At 40.1% G+C, this 19689-nt stretch overlaps 1 protein-coding gene across 1 annotated transcript in view; it reads right to left on the bottom strand.

The window, feature by feature from the left end:
• The window catches only part of SLC26A8 (solute carrier family 26 member 8), an 85393-nt gene that overhangs the window by 34006 nt on the left and 31698 nt on the right, over nt 1-19689 (bottom strand). Inside the window, exons 5-8 of the mRNA XM_030315358.1 lie at nt 18839-19020; nt 11113-11277; nt 10261-10410; nt 3951-4033 (exon numbers count right to left, since the gene is read on the bottom strand). Of these exons, the coding sequence (XP_030171218.1) occupies nt 3951-4033; nt 10261-10410; nt 11113-11277; nt 18839-19020 (580 nt within the window). The remainder of the gene's footprint in view (nt 1-3950; nt 4034-10260; nt 10411-11112; nt 11278-18838; nt 19021-19689) is intronic.

Below are 19689 nucleotides of genomic sequence, written 5' to 3' on the forward strand. Positions count from 1 at the left end.
GTGAGTTTTATGGTATATAAATTATATATTAATAATGCTGTTTACTAAAACAAGATAGTAAGAGGACATAAATAACTTTTTACCAATATATTTGACAACTTAGATTAAATGGGCAAATTTGTTCAATCACCAGGGAGCCTGGGTGGCTCAGTCTGTTAAGCATCTGACTCTTGATTTCAGCTCAGGTCATGATCTCATGGTTTGTGAGATCAAACCCCTCACTGGGCTCTGTGCTGACAGCAGGCAGGCTGCTTAGGATTCTCTCTCTCCCTCTCTCTCTGACCCTCCCTTGCTCATACAGGCTCATGCTCTCTCTCTGTCTCAAAATACATAAATAAATAAACATTAAAAAAAATTCTGTGGGTCACAAAAACTAACAGTACTCTCAAGAAGAAATAGATAACCTGAATTATAGACAATGCTTATGTAATTTAATAATAATTGTACTTAATAGACTATTAAAAAATTAAATTTGTAGAAAAAAAATTAAATTTTTGGTTAAGAACCTACCCACAATGAAAACTCCAGGCAGGCCTAAATATTTTCACTGATGAATTCTACCAAATATTTTAGAAATAAATAATGCCAATTCTATGGAAACTCTTCCAGAAATTAAAGACAAGAGAATACATCCCAATTCCTTTTATGATGTCTACAATACTCTGATACTAAAGCCAGATGCAGATATTACAAGAAAAGAAACTCTCAGGACAATATTCTTCATATACATGAATGCAAAAATTCTTAACATCTTTGTGAATCAATATATAAAATGATAATACACGATTACCAAGTGAGGTTTACCTAAGGATGAAATGTTGGTTTAACATTCAAAAATCAATCATGACATTAACAGACTAAAAAAAGGAAAAGAAATTTTCATGATTTGGGGGCCAGTGTTATTTTCCCATAGATTCTTAGAATAATCCTTTAAACTGAGTTTGGAAGCACAAATATGCTTTGGTTTCTATACCTCTAGGTTTATTTTCTAAGTAAAAAAAAAAAAAATCTTCTAAGTGTTTTAGATGAGATTTACTATTTGAAATGTTTATTCTTTTGATTATTTTTATCATTTCACCAAGACACAGTTTTATGACTCAAAATTGACTTCTAAAGTTTTGTGTAAAATCTAAATTCAGTAAAATGAGCAATGTATTACATACCACTTGGAAAAATTATTTTAAAATAAATTTTGTGATGTATTTTTAATCCTTTATCTAATTAAAATTTATTAGTTTATGCATTTTTAATTTCATTTTCCTTAAAGTAGGAAGCATCACTTAAAGTACTCAAAGCACTATCTCCTCCTGTTTTCCTATTTCATACCATTATTATGTACAGGAATCTAAATTCCTATTTTTGAATATCTTTTCCTTCGCCATTTAACTATGTCTATGTTAGTTTCCTATTTATTGTATACTTATAACTTACAAGCACCTGGGTGTTTTCCAGGTAATGAGCTAGTTAGAAATATAACTAAATACTCAAAGGCACTTAGATATTTAACCTTTTGTTAAATTTCCCCTTTTTGTTCTTTTAAGAAGTTAGTTAAGAATGTGGCTGTTCCCCCCCACCCCCCAAAAAAAAAAAAAAAAGAATGTGGCTGTCCCAGGAGCACCTGGGTGGCTCAGTCGGTTAAGCATCTGACTCTTGATTTCAACTCAGGTCATGATCTCACGGTTTGTGAGTTCTAGCCCCTCTGCGCTGACAGTGCAGAGCCTGCTTGGAATTCTCTCTCTCCTTCTCTCTGCCCCCCCCCTTCAAAATAAATAAATAAACTTAAAAAAATATATACTGTGGCTGTCCCAAAGAAGTATACAGTAAATGAAATCTATTGACTAAATCTATGTTAGTAAACCTTAAATATTTATGTTTTTTCCTTTTTGATGTTCTCTCACATTTAATTCTTTCTTAGCTTAGGTTAAAAGGGGACACGGACACAGAAAGAACTAACTTAAATTGTTCAATTTTTCTAATCTTTAGCAACTTTGGATAAATATATAATAAAAAGGGAAGTTTATGGGAATGCAAGCTGGTGTAGCTACTCTGGAAAACAGTATGGAGGTTCCTCAGAAAACTAAAAATAGAACTACCCTACGACCCAGCAATTGCACCACTAGGCATTTATCCACGGGATACAGGTGTGCTGTTTAGAAGGGACACATGCACCCCCATGTTTATAGCAGCGCTATCAACAGTAGCCAAAGTATGGAAAGAGCCCAAATGTCCATCAATGGATGAATGGATAAAGAAGATGTGGTATATATATACAATGGAGTATTACTCAGCAATCAAAAAGAATGCAATCTTGCCATTTGCAACTATGTGGATGGAACTGGAGGGTATTATGTTAAGTGACATTAGTCAGAGAAAGACACAAACCATATTAATTCACTCATATGAAGACTTTAAGAGACAAAACAGATAACATAGGGGAAGGGAAACAAAAATAATATAACACAGGGAGGGGGACAAAACAGAAGAGACTCATAAATATGGAGAACAAACTGAGGGTTGCTGGAGGGGTTGTGGGAGGGGGATGGGCTAAATGGGTAAGGGGCACTAAGGAATCTATTCCTGAAATCATTGTTGCACTATATACTAACTAATGGTTATACATTACAATTAAAAAAAAGGGAAGTTCAAAGCAATACCTAAAATTACATTTTGAAATGCTCACTTGTCTATCTATACTCTGAATCTTAGGATAAAACATAAGCAAAAGTTGACTGTGTGGTTGTTAAGTCATCAATAACAGAAGCATACTGAGTGTGTATGATAGAGTGATTATAATCATAAATTTTGGAATTAAAGAGAAATGGGTTCAAAAGTAGCTCTGCCCTTGACCGACTGTGTGATCATGGACAAGTAATTTAAATTTGGTAAGCCTTAGTTTCCTCAGCCATAAAAAGGAGTACTACTGTGAGGTGCAAATGAAATAAAATAATTATGCAAAACATCGGTCTTATTGTTGTTATTGTTATTTTTTTCAGTCTTATTTACCATTGCACTTCCTGGTGTCTCGGTGGTCTGCTCACATTTTTTTTTTAATTGAACAGAATTTCAAGTGGCTTAGTCATCATCAGATTTCACGGAGAACTAACTGGTAGGACATGAGACTAATCCAATCTGCTTTCATCAAAGTAGCCTACGGTGTGTTATCCTGGAGTCTGCCAGAATCGCGGACTCTGCAGTATTCCTCACGGAACAGCCTTAGGAAATGAACAATGCTCTTCCAGAGCCTGCCTGTGGGTGGAGAAACTGCAGTGTATCGCCTTCCTTAGCCAAAGTGATTCATCCGATCAAGGTTACGAGGTGTTCCCTGTTGGTCGAGTGGTTAGGATCCAGCGCTCGCGTCTGATCAAGGTTACGGAAATTAAACTTTCTTAACAGAAGCAAGAGTGACCCATAGTCACCGGTAAGAATTATAATGTAAATTAATCGCAAGTCCTTAAGAACTGCATATGCCAGACTACTGGAAGATAGCTTCCTACACCGAGTAAGAAAATGTTTAAGGACCCCGATTCAGTCTAAGTGGGTGAAGACAGAAAGGAACACTCATCTCCTGAGCACTGAGCTCCAGGAGAGAGGCCAGGAAAAGAGGCATCTCTTGTTCCATCCTTGAGGGTTAGTTAGATAGGTACAAGGTTGAGAAGGCTCATGATGTACTGCGGGAAAAACCTCGTGAATCTCTCTGGTTTCCAGCACATCCAACAGTTTCCTTGTGTAAGGAGACTGGCTCAACTATGAGAGTTAAGAGGCTGAGCAAAGACAAAACACAGGGTTGTCTTAGCCCATCCTCCTTCATGAGCTTCTGTATTCTAAAATGAATTTGAGCCCATTACCCAAATTTGACTGCTAGTGGAGACCATCAATCAGGCTGTCCGGTCAGAGGCTAAGCGAAGGTTAACACAGAGGGAAAAGTAATCCTGAAAAGTGGAGTTACTGACCTATAAGGAATCATATCGATGAGCATCCTGCTGGTTTCTGTGGCTATGCTTATCTTGTTTGCAAACGCAGTGAAGCCAAGAATCTGTAGGGGTTAAAAAAAAATGCATATGATCATCTAGATACTATGTTTTGCTTCTAGGAGTAGAGCTTATAGCCTCTGGCAAGACAGGGAATGAGATATGTGGCACTCCCCACACATGAAGGTTGGAGAGAGAGGTGGGGCCAGGTCCGTGGAGCGGGCATGGCCGAAATCCTCTCTGGCTCTTGGTTCCCGAACCTCTTGTTAGCACTGTAGCCAGAATGAAAAGCAAATTCAGCCTTGGTCTCTGACATAACAATGGGAACAAATGGATGTCCTCACCAACCCTAAACATCTGGACCCAATATAAACATGTTTTCAGGTAATAGCTACACAAAGGCCTCAGGTGTAAAAGTTTTTAGATCTAGGTACTCTGTGTCAATATAAAGAATCCGTTGGGGGATTGTTGAGGTATACTGAGAATCATTACTGACTAACCCACTAACCCTTAATAATAAATAATGGAGCAGCGTTTGACAGCACAAAGAAAAAGTCTTCAGCAAAGCAATTACTTGCCTTTTTTTTTTTTTTAATCCCCCTTTCATTTCCTCCTAAAATGGCAAGTCTCCCTTCGATTTCAACAAGCAGGAAAATAGACAACCCAGCAGCTGTGACACCTTATAGAGACCTCACACCAAAGCAAATCAAGCCGGTGACGGCAGAACTCAACGCCCAGGTCTTAGAATAATAAATATGGAGCTGCTGTACCCCATTTTCCCTACCAACACACAAATCTGCTCTGCGAGTTCAACCAGACAGCAAGCAGGATCGCAACTGGTTTGCCTGTGATGCTGTGATCTGATGAAAACACCGGGGAACCCTACAGATCGGAATGGAAAGAAGAATCTGGATCATAGCCTGAGTCAGAGAAGAGTTTTGTTCTCTACCTAGTTAAGGGACAGGAAGTGTACACACTGGCCAAGGAACTCTTTTATTTCCGCTGTAAGGTGGTATTGGCTTATAAAGGAACACAGAGAAAATACGAAAAATTAAAAAGCAGAAACAAATCACCCCAAGACAGCTATTTTGATGCTTTCTTGGTGTTTGCCGTACAACTTACATAAACACATCCACAAATACACACACATGTACATATATGTAAATTATGAACCTAAAATATGCATCATCTCTTATAGCTATAGGATTCTTGAATTATTTATCAGTGTATTCTACCTGGGTCCCAGATATTGCCTTGAAACTTTCCCTTACTGTTTGACGCTACTGTGCTAAGGACAGACTGGTGGGTGTTTTTCCTCCAGCCACATCCAGACAGTAGTGTCTTGGTGGGTGCTGTAAGAAGCTTTTTATACCCTCAGGCAGAACAGCTCTCACCCTCCCTCTCCCATTTTCTTCACTGCCAGGGGAAACATGGAGGTCTTTCCCCAGTTCGAAACGATATCTCTAACCCTTGCTCCTTGGCAGAAAGTGTTCCCAATCACTTGACTTGACATAAGTATACGGAATGCATTGCAGGCTTTGGTAACCTTTGAGTATAAAGTAGGTCACAAAAAAGTTTAATGTCTCAACTGCAACAATTCTTTTTTTTTTTAATTTTTTTTTTAATTTTTTTTAAACGTTTATTTATTTTTGAGACAGAGAGAGACAGAGCATGAACGGGGGAGGGGCAGAGAAAGAGGGAGGCACAGAATCTGAAACAGGCTCCAGGCTCCGAGCTGTCAGCACAGAGTCCGACGCGGGGCTCGAACCCATGGACCGCGAGATCATGACCTGAGCCGAAGTCAGCCGCTTAACTGACTGAGCCACCCAGGCGCCCCTCAACTGCAACAATTCTAAGTCTCCACTGACTTTTACTGCTGGACCTCAGTTTCCTCCCCCACCTGACTCCATGGTGCATCCTAATTATTTACAGCGTTTCCCAAAGGAATGTCTCACAAACTAATCTGTCAGCCATAGTCAACCACAGCACCCTCTATACTCATTGCCTTTCCTCATAACTTAACATTCATTGCCTTTGAGGTTGCTTGAAGGAATGTCACTATGATTCCTGCTGTTGCTGTCTCTCAAGAGAGGGTTGATTTGGGGCACCTGGGTGGCTCAGTCAGTTGAGCATCCGATTCTTGATTTTAGCTCAGGTCATGATCCCAGGGTGGTGGGATCAAGCCCTGCGTTGGGCTCCACGCTGAGCGTGGAGCCTGTTTAAAATTCTCAATCTCTCTCTCTCTCTCTCCCACTGACCCCCTCCGCAATCACACTCTCTCTAAGATAAAAAAAAAAGAGAGAGAGGGGTTTGATTTGTGACAACATGGATGAACCTGGAGGGTATTATGCTAAATGAAATAAGCCAGACAGAGAAAGACAAATACTGTATGGTATCCCTTATATGTGCAATCTAAAAACAAAAACAGGGCGCTTGGGTGGCTCAGTTGGTTAAGCGTCTGACTTTGGCTCAGGTCATGATCTCACAGTTCGTGAGTTCGAGCCCCGTATCGAGCTTGCTGCCTGTCAGTGCAGAGCCAGCTTTGGATCCTCTGTCCCCCTCGCTCTCTGTCCCTCCCCCACTTGGGCTTTCTCAAGAATAAATACACATTTGGGGCGCCTGGGTGGCGCAGTCGGTTGGGCGGCCGACTTCAGCCAGGTCGCGATCTCGCGGTCCGTGAGTTCGAGCCCCGCGTCGGGCTCTGGGCTGATGGCTCGGGGCCTGGAGCCTGTTTCCGATTCTGTGTCTCCCTCTCTCTCTCTGCCCCTCCCCCGTTCATGCTCTGTCTCTCTCTGTCCCAAAAATAAATAAACGTTGAAAAAAAAAAAAGAATAAATACACATTTAAAAAATAAATAAGTAAAAACAAAAACAAAACAGCCACACTCATAGAAACAGAAAGTAGAAAAGTGGTTGCCAGGAGCTGTGGGTGGGGGAAATGGGGAAAGTTTGATAAAAGCGTAGAAACATTCAGGTTTAAGATGAATAAGGTCTGAGGATCTAGTGGGAAGTATGGTGACTATAGTTGCTAACATTGCACTGTATAATTGAAATTTGCTAAGAGTAGGGGGGCACCTGAGTGGCTCAGTCAGTTAAACGTTCAGGTCACGATCTCGAGAGGTTCGGGGGTGCGAGCCCCACATCAAAGTGTGGAGCCTGCTTGGGATTCTCTCTCTCTCTCTCTCTCTCTCTCTCAAAATAAATAAACTTTAAAAAAACAAATTGGCTAAGAGTCGAACGTAAATGTTCTCTCAGCACAGATGCACACACACGCAAGATAAATACGTGAGGTGATGGAAGTGTCCATTAACTAGATGGGTGAATCCTTTCACAATATATATGCACGTGCGATCACCACGATGTACACTTTAAATCTCTTACCACTTTAGATGTCAGTTATACCTCAATAAAGCTGAAATTCAAGAGAGAGAGAGAGAGAGAGAGAGAGAGCGAGAGAGAGAGAGGACTGATATCTGCGTCACAGATGCCATCTGCTGGTGACTCCAAAGCCTCAGCTGAGGTACTGGGAATATTTGCTCAAGGGTGCCAGAGCTGAGCTGGGTTCCGTGAAAAGGAGAGGTTGCCTGTGACCCTGCTCCTCATATTCCACGTGCACATTGTCCCCTGGGCTCTAGGGCACCATTATTTATGCACAGTGATTGGGAAAGTCTCCTACAAAAGTAGTCTTTCCGTTTCTGGACTTTGTGAATTAATAGCTTTTCAACTATTCCAAGGAAGGAAGAATATGCACGTCTCCAAGCAGTAGATGACAGTTATGAGATAGAGCTTGGTCTCAATTTCCAAAGCAATTCCCATCCTCTTTCAATCATGCAGAGTATAGACCTGGAATGTTTAGTATAGAATAGGTTATGCTGTGGTAACATACAAACCATGAGATCTTAGTGTTATTTTTTTGTCCTCACAGAGTGTTGTGGGTCAGTGTCTCTCCAGGGCAACCTCTTTGCAAATAGTGCCTCAGGGATCCAGGCTAATTCCACCTGGGGGACTATATTATTTTAACATACAGTCCTATGATTATCACACCAGGGAAAGAAAGAACATGGGGACTCACACCCTTTCTCCTATGCTTTGGCCCCAAAGTCACATGGTTCTGCCTAACTACGGGGCACCTGGGAAATAGACGGGCATACATGGACGTTTGGTGAACTTTTGGGATCTCTGCAACAGGACACTTCTTAAGGAGGAATTAATTCTCATGGACACCCAAGCACTCAGTGATCCTAATATGAGAAATGCTGACTTTAAAAACCTGAGCTTTATTTATGAAAATGTCTTTATCATTGTAAAAATGTTAATTATAACTGCAAAAGATTAATTTTATCAGTGGACTTTTTTTAAAAGAAAGAAGAGGGGCGCCTGGGTGGCTCAGTCGATTAAGCGTCCAGCTTCAGCTCAGGTCTTGATGTCGCAGTTCATGAGTTCAAGCTCCACGTCAGGCTCTGTGCTGACAGCTCAGAGCCTGGAGCCTGCTTCGGGTTCTGTGTCTCCCTGTCTCTCTGCCCCTCCCCTGCTCATGCTCTGTCTCTTTCTCTCTCTCAAAAATAAACATTAAAAAAACAATTTAAAAGAAAGAAGAAATATTGCTATTAGATAGTGGTGAGCCCCAGCTCTGCCACTTACTAGTGACACGGACTAGGCAATCCATTTGACATCTCATCTCCCTCAATTTCTCTACTGTAGCATAGTGAGGATTAAAGGAGGCTGAATAACAGAATGATCACAACACTATTAAACTAGAAACAGGGGTGCCTGGGTGGCTTAGTTGGTTGAGCATCTGACTTCAGTTCAGGTCATAATCTTTCCGTACGTGGGTTCAAGCCCTCTGCTGTCAGCATAGGGCTCACTTCAGATCCTCTGTCCCCCTCTCTCTGCCCCTCTCCCCTCTCTCCCTCACTCTGCCTCTCCCCAGCCCGTGCATTCTCTCTCAAAAATAAGTATTTACTTTTTTAAGTGTATTTATTTATTTTGAGAGAGAGAGAACACAAGTAGGGGAGGCACAGAGACAGAGGGAGAGAGGGAGAATCCCAAGCAGGCTCTGCACTGCCAGCACAGAGCCTGATACGGGGCTCGAACTCACGAACCGTAAGATCATGACCTGAGCTGAAATCAAGAGTCAGATGCTTAACTGACTGAGCCACCCAGGTGTCCCAATAAATAAACATACATACATACATACATACATAAGAAACAAGGGCATGGGCTTGCTCAATCAGCGGAATATGTGACTCTTGATCTCAAGGTTGTGAGTTTGAGCCCCACACTAGGGATAGAGATTACTTAAAAAATAAAAAAAAGTAAAATAGAAACAAAATTCTACATAGAAGAAGATGGAAATTCACCAACACTGAGCATAAGCCTGTCATATATTTGAAAGAAGGAAAACAGTGAATAAATGAAAACCCCAAATTATTAACTGTAGTTGATTTCGGGAGGTGCAGCCACAGGACTTTCTTTTCTTCTATTTTTTTTCTTATGTTTTTCAAAATTGCTAAAATGAGCCTGGAGTGCTTTCATAAGGAAAAAAAAACTACTTATGAAATAGTATGAAAAAGAAGCAATGGAGAAAAATACTTTAAAAATAAGCATGTTTGGGGCACCTGGGTGGCTCAGTCACTAAGCATCCAACTCTTGATTTTGGCTCAGATCATGATCTCATGGTTTGTGGGTTCAAGACCCACACAGGGCATTGCTGTCAGTGTAGAGCCCACTTGGGATTCTCTGTCTCCCTCTCTCTCTGTCCCTCCCCTGCTTTTGCACACACACACTCTCTCTCAAAATAAGTAAATCAACTTAAAAAATAAGAAATTTATTGAAAAATAAAAATACAAATAAAAGCTAGTACTTAAAATTAAATATATTCTGCTTTGTCACAATTTAACATATGTTTTTTAACATCATTTTTTTTTTATTTTTTTTTTAAAAAAAAAATTTTTTTTTCAACGTTTATTTATTTTTGGGACAGAGAGAGACAGAGCATGAACGGGCGAGGGGCAGAGAGAGAGGGAGACACAGAATAGGAAACAGGCTCCAGGCTCTGAGCCATCAGCCCAGAGCCCGACGCGGGGCTCGAACTCACAGACCGCGAGATCGTGACCTGGCTGAAGTCGGACGCTTAACCGACTGCGCCACCCAGGCGCCCCATTAACATCATTTTTATAGTATCCTCTGATCTCTCCCTTCCTAGGTTGCTTGCTTTTAATTAAAAAAATTTTTTTAGAAAGTAGGCATTTTAAATGATCTAAACCGTGAATTGGGGGCATCAAAACACCTACCAGAAAAACTTCCATGGGAAACTCGATGGGATACTGATTGAAGGACATTCTGATACATTTGTTGCTTCTCAGGGCTACAACAGCAGTTAGAAATAGTAGGATGCTGGTAGAATTAGCTTTTGGGAGAGTTACACAGTAGTTAACTATGTTCTGAAAGAAAACAAAATTACAGAGGCTTAGAAAGGGGTATGAGAATTGCCTAAATCTAGAAGGTGACACTCCCTCAAGATTAGTTCAAAAAGAAATCCTTAGGCACAAAGGTCGTTATGAGCATTACTAGCACAGTGAAGGGAAATGGGAGGATATACATTTTTTTAAGTTGAAAAAGAGATATTAAAATATAATAATGCCCAATAAGGAGAGAATACACTTTATGTGTTTCAGTACAATGGAAAAGGACCCAGGAGTTCTGTTTACAGCCTATTCTTCACTATTTTTTCTAGACCATATATGCTCTTTAGAGTGACTCCTACACCATTCTTTTAAGGGACTACTTAGCCATTTTGTGTTCTTTAGATGTTTTAGAATACATGTCTGTTATGAGGCATGTAATGGGAAGAATTATGATAGATTACAGTATTCTAAAAACCAAAGTTTAATGCAAATCGTGTTTGTTTAAAAGGGCTGGGCAAAATGGTAATGAACTGAGAACATGTTAAATTATAACTGTATATAACATGGTCCAACCGGCATCTGCAATTAATTCAGACTGTAAATCTAGAAGAGCTGAGATTATGTCTAGGACGGTGTTGACTCTGCTCCCTATGCAGCAGTCTCTCCACCCGGGTCCACTTCCTTTTGGAGGCAAGGGGAGGGCACTGGTATCTCTGGGTGAAGGTAGAAATTACTCACATAGAAGAAGGAGATGGGACCAGAGTGGAAGCTAATCACAATCCCGAAGATGCAAGTCAGCTGGGACAGAATAATGTGTAGTGCCGTGGCCGCCAGGTAAGCGCTGATTGCCGCTTCCGGAAGGTAAGTGGCAATGAAGCCGAAACCTAACAAGCCCATTGATAGCTGTAGAAGGTTCAGATGAAAGAAAACCACAGTGAGAGGCAACCCACAATGGCGTCAATTAGGCACTCTCCAGGGGGCTTCCAACAAAAAAGTTCAGTTAGGCCCCTTGGATAAACTCTTCTCTCTTTTTCTCATCAACTGATATTGAAGATACAAGGAAGTCCTTGGTGTCGATTCAGCAGCTCTGTACAGGCACTAGACCACACTTCTTTCTTCAGGAGCACTTAAGCTAAAGTTCTTGCCCCAGAATCTAGTGACCTTATCAATGTGACGTTAACAGTGACCAAGTGATCAGAACAAGCTTTTGCCTTTTTAAAGGCCCTTTTGTTGCAAGCTTTGATAGCCCCTTTAAGGAGATGTTAATATCCCAGTGAGGAATGTGGCTTTTCACAAAGGAAAAGACAATTGAAAAAACTCCAGCTCAAACTTCTTGGCCTTCGACTTTTGTCTTTACTAAGAATGATTAAACTGAATTTGTCTTCAGGATTACATATAATATAATCTATTATAATATAGGTATATATGTATAATATATATATTATGTATACATATAGTATGTATGTATATGTATATATGTATATATGTATATGTATGTATATATGTATATACATATGTAAATATGTATATATGTAATCCTGAAATATATTATATATACATGTATTATAATAGATTATATTATATGTAATCCTGAAGACAAATTTAGTTTCTATAAGTTCAGTGTATATAATAAATGATTTATATGTTATACATGCATATGTACATGTAAAATACTATATTATAGTATATATATAGTATATATTATATATAATAAGTTATAAACATATTGTATCATATATTACATATTAAATATAATGTTATAACAAAGTATTTTATATGTACTTATACATATATAATATATAAATTATATATGTGTCTTATATATTTGTATTTCTAAATATATAAAGAATCTAAAAGGTTACACCCCGAACTATTATCAGAAGTTATCTTTAGGGGCGCCTGGGTAGCTCAGTCAGTTAGGCTGGAAACCAACTCTTGGTTTCCGCTCAGAACATGATCTCACTATTTGGTGAGTTCAAGCCCCATGTTGGACTCTGCGTTGGCACACAACCTGCTTTGGATCCTCTCTCCCTCCCTCTCTCTCTGCCCCTCCCCCACTCACTGTGTGTCTGTCCTCTCAAAATAAATAAATAAACTTCAAAAAAAAAAAGAAGTTACCTTTGGGGAATGGAATTAAACGTTGGGGCAATACTTTAAAATTTATGCATTTTTTTTTTATTACTTGAGACTTTTGCAATCTACCTTTTTTTTTTTCTTCAAGTAGGCTCCATGCCCAACATGGGGATTGAACTCAAGACCCTAAGATCAAGAGTTGCATGCTCTACTGACTTAGCCAACCAGGCACCCCCCATTTTTTATAATAAAAAACAATGAGAAAACTGATGGACAGGGCTGCCTGGGTGGCTCAGTTGGTTAAGCATCCGGCTCTTGATTTTGGCTCAGGTCATGAACTCGTGGTTCATGAGATCGAGCCTCAAGTCAGGCTCTGCTCTGACCGCGTGGAGCCTGCTTGAGATTCTCTCTCCCTCTCTCTCTGCCCTGCTTGCGTTCGTGCTTTCTCTCTCTCTCAAAATAAATAAATAAACTTAAAAAAAAAAAAGGAAAATTGATGGACAGACAGAGGGTGAGCTCCAATTCCCTTAAGAAGGCAGGTTAAGAAAACTTACAGAGCCTAGTGACAAAAATGGGTAAAGATAAACAAGTGTTGAACCTACTACTGTTCGCATTTCGTCTGCCACTGCACTGGGACCTCAGAAAACAAACTTGGAAGAACCAATCTTCTAACTTTAAAAGCTTTTTGTTTCCAAGCTTTCAGTCAGTTGGACACTGGGTCTCTAGAATCTCTGGTCATTACTGCCCAGTAGGCACCACTACTCTGGTCGGGCCAGTTTGCTTCTTGTCTTTTGTGTGATTTCTGTTTCTGTGCTTGTGCACAGAAATTTTTTTTTTTCCATTTCTGCCAATCCATGTCCATTATCTCTTTCAAGAGCTCAGGAAAATTCCTCTTCTTCAGGAGATGTGGTGAAAAGAGCATGATTCCTAGGGATGAAGACCTTGGCTTTCAATCCTGGCTCTGCCACTCACTAGCTGTGTGAGCTTGGACAAGTTAACTAAACTCTCTGAGCCTGTTTCCCCATGTATAAAAAGTGAGTAATACTCAACATGCAGTGTTTTGAATGAATTACATTGCATAAGACATGTAAAACACTTAGCTCAAATCTGAGAATAGTGACAAATACAAATACATTATCGCTCATTTTTAATACCATTTCTTCCTTCCACCATGTAAGTGGCAAATATCTATAACCATAAAACTCTTTCTTGCTCAGCTGTGATGTAGCATCAGAATCTGTGTTAATATAATTTTCTAGGCAGCCAATGTCAGTCAGTCAGAGTTGGCCTAGGACATGAAACCTATCTGCTATTCTTATAGAAAGCAGGTACTAGGGGCACCTGGGTGGCTCAGTTGGTTGAGTGTCCAGCTCTTGATTTCTACTCAGGTCATGATCTCACTGTTCATGGGATCCAGCCGTGAGTCAGGCTCCCTCCTGACAGCATGGAGCCTGCTTGGGGTTCTCTCTCTCTTCTCTCTCTGCCCCTCCCCTAGCTCATATGCATGTACTTTCCCTCTTTCAAAATAAATAAATAAGCATTAAAAAAAAAAAAAAAAGAAAGCACTAAAGGTTCAGTGAATGAAGAAAAGTCTCAATGTGTGGTTGTTTCCTTCACAGACAACTCCAACCAACTAAAGGTTATTCCTGTACTTTATATTCTTTTGACACAAAACACTTCACTTTTAGTAGTATTAGCTTGAACTTTAAAATTATCTGAAGTGTGGATTCTGGAAGTAGACAACCATCAGTCTCATTCCCAGTTGGGATCTTACTGGCTGTGTGACCTTGGGCAATTCTCTTAACCTCTCTGTACCTTTGTTCCCTTAAAATAGGGTCATAGTAATACCTACCTTCATACAAGGAGTCGTAAGGATCAGATGAGATGATTAATGTAAAGTGTTTTGAACAGTGACTAGCACATAGCCTTAAATGTTAAACATTATTATCTGGTGCAGATTTCTTTTTTAAATTTAAACTTTTTATTTTAGATAAGTGTGGTTTGACATGCAGTTGTAAGAAACAGTACAGAGAGATCTGGTGTACTCTTTACTCAGTTTGCCCTAATAGTAGCATCTTGCAGAACTACAGTTGATCCTGAATACCACAGAGGTTAGGGGCACCAACCCTCCCCTCAAAACACACAGTTGAAAATCCATGTGTAACTTTGATTCCCCAAAAGCTTAACTCCTTTTTAAATTTTTTTATTAAATTAAAAAAAAATATTTATTTATTTTTGAAGGAGAGACAGAGCATGAGCAGGGGAGGAGCCAAGAGAGAGGGAGACACAAAATCAGAAGCAGGCTCCAGGCTCTGAGCTGTCAGCACAGAGCCCAATGTGGGGCTTGAACTCATAAGCCATGAGATCATGACCTGAGCTGAAGTTGGACACTCAACCGACTGAGCCACCCAGGTGTCCCTTAACTCCTTTTTAAAAAAGATTTAACTGTAAGTAATCTCTACACCCAACATGGAGCTTGAACTCACAATCCCAAGATCAAGAGTCATATGTCCCACCTACTGAGCCAGCCAGGCACCCCCCAAAAACATAACCCCTATTAGCCTACTGTTGACTGGAAACTTTACCAATAACATAAATAACTGATAAACACATACTTGGTATGTTATGTGTATTACATACTATATTATTACAATAAAGTAGGCTAGAGAAAAGGAAATGTTAAGAAAATCATAAGGAAGAGAAAATACATTTATAGTACTGCACTATATTTATCTTTTAAAGACTGCATATAAGCAGACTTGTGTGGTTCAAACTCATGTTGTTCAAAGGTCAGTGGTAATTGTTTTAAATATTCCTGTCATATACATTTTGAATCACATCAGTGTTGTAATTTCACCTCAACCATCAAACATAATTTAGAAAGCACAGGACGACAAGGAAAATCTATCATATTCATCCATATTTTTACTCTTTCCATTGTTCTTTCTTCCTTTCAGTGGTTCCAAGATTCTTTCTTTTATCATTTCCTTTCTGTTTAGAGAACTTTCTTTAGCTTTTCTCTTAGGGTAGGTCTGCTGGTAGCAAATTCTCTTAGTTTTTCTTCATCTGAGAATGTCTTGATTTCCCTTTTATTCTTGAAGGATATTTTCACTGGGTATAGGATTTTGGATTGACAGTTCTTTTCTTCAGCAAATGGAAAATATTGTGCAACTTCCTTCTGGACTCTATGGATAAGAAATCTGCTGTCATATGAGTTGTCCACCCCCCTACCCCATAGGTAAAGTGTTTCACTGATTACAAGATTGTTTTCATTGTCTTTAGTTTTCAGAATATTGACTATGATTCGTCTTAGTGTGTATTTCTATGGATTCAGTTTTTGAAAATTTCTCAGCTTTTTGAATCTGTAGGATTATGTCTTTTGCCGAATTTCAGGAGTTTTCAGCTGTTATTTCTTCAAGTAATTCAGCCCCATCTTTTTTCTCCTCTCTTTCTGGGACTCTTGTGATACCAATATTAGGTATATTAGGTATATCCTTATCACCCTACTTGCCTCTGAGGTTTTGTTCATTTCTTTTTCCTGTCTACTTTCTCTCGGTTGTTCAGGTTGGATGATTTCTATTGCTCTTTCTTTGAATTCATTCATTCTTTCCTCTGTCTCCTCTATCCTCCTATTGAGTCCATTCTTTCCATTTTGAATTTTGGTTATTGTATTTCTCAGCTCTAAAATTTCCATTTGCTTCTTCACACTTTGTTTATTTGCTGAGAGTTTCTATTTTCTCACTTGTTTCAGGAATGTTCATTATTGCTCACTGAAGCATGTTTAGGATGGCTGCTTTAAAATCTTTGCCAGAGGATTCTAACATCTCTGTCATCATAGTATTGGCATCCTTTCACTGTCTTTTTTCGTTCAAGTTGAGATTTTCCTGGTTCTTGATATGACAAGTAATTTTCAGTTCAATCGTAGACATTTTGGGCACTGTGCTAGAAGATGCTAGATCTTATTTAAATATTCTGTTTTAGCTAGATTATTTTGACAAAGTGCTGGCAGGGGAAGGGGCAGGTGCCATCTTGTTACTGCCTATAGATGTAGAAGCCCAGGTTCTCCCCTCAGTTTCCACTGACTGCTGAGGCAGTGGGGACTCCTCATTATTGTCAGGCAGGGGTGGGAGTTCTGGCTCCCCACTAGCCCTCTGCTCATATTATCCTGGCTGGAAGAGACAGGAATGTCTTTACTTCTTCCCACTTGGCCTCCATGGACACTGCAGCAGAGAGGGTTGTCCCCTCTATGAGGCCATCTCTGACACCACCCCAGCAAAGGGTGGAAAGAGTGTCTCATTACTGCCCAATGGGAGTGCAAGCGTTGACTCCCTATTTGGCCTTCTCTGACAACCCCCAGTTGGGAGTGGGTGGGCACCTTATTACAGGTGGGTAAGAGTGATATGGTCTGGGCTCTTCAGTTGGCCTTTGCTGGTATGAGGGGGCTGATACCACAGTTTTGTTTTGTTTTTTCTTGGTGTTTGTCTGGAGTATAGTAGTTATTATGTAAAATAACTTTTCAGTCTTGCTAGCCTCTTCTTGGTGCTGTGGCTATAAAGAACAGACATCTGTTAGGGCTTTTTTTTTTTTTTTCTCTTCCTATTTTTCTTTGCCTTCACCTATTAGCATTTTGGGTTTCTGGCTTCTTCAGCACCAAGTCTGAAATATACGAGGCAAAAAGAAAACCCAGGGAATTCATCACTGTGTTGTTCCTTGGGTCCGGTGGTTCTGAGTCAGTTTGCCCTCTTCTCTCCACTTTTCAGAGTGTTCTTATGTTTGCTTTATTAGTATAATGTTCCAAGGTTTTTAGTTGTACTTAGCAGGAGGAATAGGGAAAAGTACATCGATTTCATCTTCCTGGAAATGGAATGTCTCCTCCTTTATTAAAAATTTTTTTAATGTTTATTTATTTTTGAGACAGAGAGAGAGAGAGAGAGACAGACGCGAGCAGGGGAGGGGTGGAGAAAGAGGGAGATACAGAATCTGAAGCAGGCTCCAGGCTCTGAGCTGTCAGCACAGAGCCCGAGGCGGGGCTTGAACTCACGGACCGCGAGATCATGACCTGAGCCGAAGTCAGACGCTCAACCAATTGAGCCACCCAGGTGCCCCAATTAAAAAAAATTTTTTTTTAAATGTTTATTTATTTTTGAGGTACTGACTCAAAAACAAATGAGTTTTAATGTTTATTTTTGAGGGTGCTGACTGCCCATTATTTTGTCTTCTCTTACAAGACCGAATTTTTTAACCACAGGAATTATATTTACTTTTTTATTTTTGATCTCTGTCAAAGTACCAAAATCATATTTCTGTGCCCAGTAATTATAACATATTGATGCTTACTATGTGACAGGCTCTGAGCTGAGTGCTTTACATGTATTTTCTCATTTAATCCTAAGAGTCCTGCTAATGTTATTATTTCCATTTCATACACGAGGAAACCAAGGCTCATAAAGGTAAGGTGATTTAGGTAAGTTATATAGATGGTATCAGGGTCGGAGTCAGCTCACTCTGGTAGCCTGATGTAGGTTCCCAATAAATCCTTACCTAATAAAAGATGGTCTCAGGAGAGATCAGCAAAAATTAGCTAGAGAGAGGATTGATTGGTTGAGAAGAAAGAGAAATAAAGCTAGTATATGTGACTTTAGGTCAATGGATGAAGCTTTAGATGGTAAATTCTCACAGAGAATCAAAGACATGCCAAAAATAAGTTTTGATATTTTAATAAGTCATTGATATTATTGTCCTTTAACTGTGCTTCTGTCATTGAAGAAAAGAACTCCAGGTCTGACTCTAATGCTTACTTAACCCAAGATATAGTATGTGAGCCTACAAGTGCTATTCTTGTTGAAAAAATACAAAGAATTAAAAAAAAAATTTTTTTTAATGTTTATTTATTTTTGAGAGAGAGAGAGAGACAGACAGAGCATGAACAGGGGAGGAGCAGAGAGACAGGGAGACACAGAATCCGAAGCAGGCTCCAGGCTCCAAGCTGTCAGCACAGAGCCTGATGCAGGGCTCAAACCCACAAGCCGCAAGATCATGACCTGAGCTGAAGTCAGACGCTCAACCGACTGAGCCACCCAAGCACCCCAAAAGAATTTTTTTTTAAACGTGAAATCATGAATAGAACTCTAGACCATAGTCCCTGGAACCCTTCTTTAGCTTTATGGAAGGGACTGATGAGACTGTTCAGTATCTCATCCTGAATCAGTGGTGGGTGGAGGAGGAAGAAGTTTCGTCACTGAGGAGAGTGTATCTACACATCCCATAGGCTTCCCCCAGATAAATCACTAAAGTTCCACATGCATCACAATGGATAACAGGACCAACAAAAGGAAGAGGTCTGTTTGTAGCTCCTTTGTTTATTTCAGGGGTTCAGAGACTCAGATCCTACCTGAATAATCCCAGTCAGAAAAGTTGTGGATGCCACCACACTCAAGGATCTGTTATAGTCCTCAAAGAAGGAGGGCTTAGAAAAGTCATCCTTGATGAAAGCCCCCAGAATCAGGTGGCCACTGTTGAATGGGTACAATCTCAGGACATTGATCATCAGAGCACTCACAAGGAAGTAGGAACCTATGAAAGAAGGTGTTTAGGCAGAAAAGAGAAGTTTAAAACAAAAATTTTTAGTGTTTATTCTTTAAGAGAGAGAGAGAGAGAGAGAGACTGTGAGCAGGGAAGGGGCAGAGAGAGAGGGAGACACAGAATCCGAAGCAGGCGCCAGGTTCTGAGCTGTCAGCACAGAGCCCAACATGGGGCTTGAACTCATGGACTGCGAGATCATGACTTGAACCTGAGTCGGACCCTCAGCCGACTAAGCCACCCAGGCACCCCACTGAAGTTTTATTTTTTTTTTTTTTTTTTAAATTTTTTTTTTTCAACGTTTATTTATTTTTGGGACAGAGAGAGACAAAGCATGAACGGGGGAAGGGCAGAGAGAGAGGGAGACACAGAATCGGAAACAGGCTCCAGGCTCTGAGCCATCAGCCCAGAGCCTGACGCGGGGCTCGAACTCACGGACCGCGAGATCGTGACCTGGCTGAAGTCGGTCGCTTAACCGACTGCGCCACCCAGGCGCCCCACCCCACTGAAGTTTTAAATGCAGGTAAACTGACATAGTGGACAGAAGGAAGGTATGGTCTGATGTTGTTTTGCCTCTGATCTCAAGAACTTTTCTTTTCTTTTTTTTTTTTTTTTAATTTTTTTTCAACGTTTATTTATTTTTGGGACAGAGAGAGACAGAGC

The sequence above is a fragment of the Lynx canadensis genome, chromosome B2, assembly GCF_007474595.2.
Source record: "Lynx canadensis isolate LIC74 chromosome B2, mLynCan4.pri.v2, whole genome shotgun sequence".
In the NCBI taxonomy this organism is placed as follows: Eukaryota; Metazoa; Chordata; class Mammalia; order Carnivora; family Felidae; genus Lynx; species Lynx canadensis.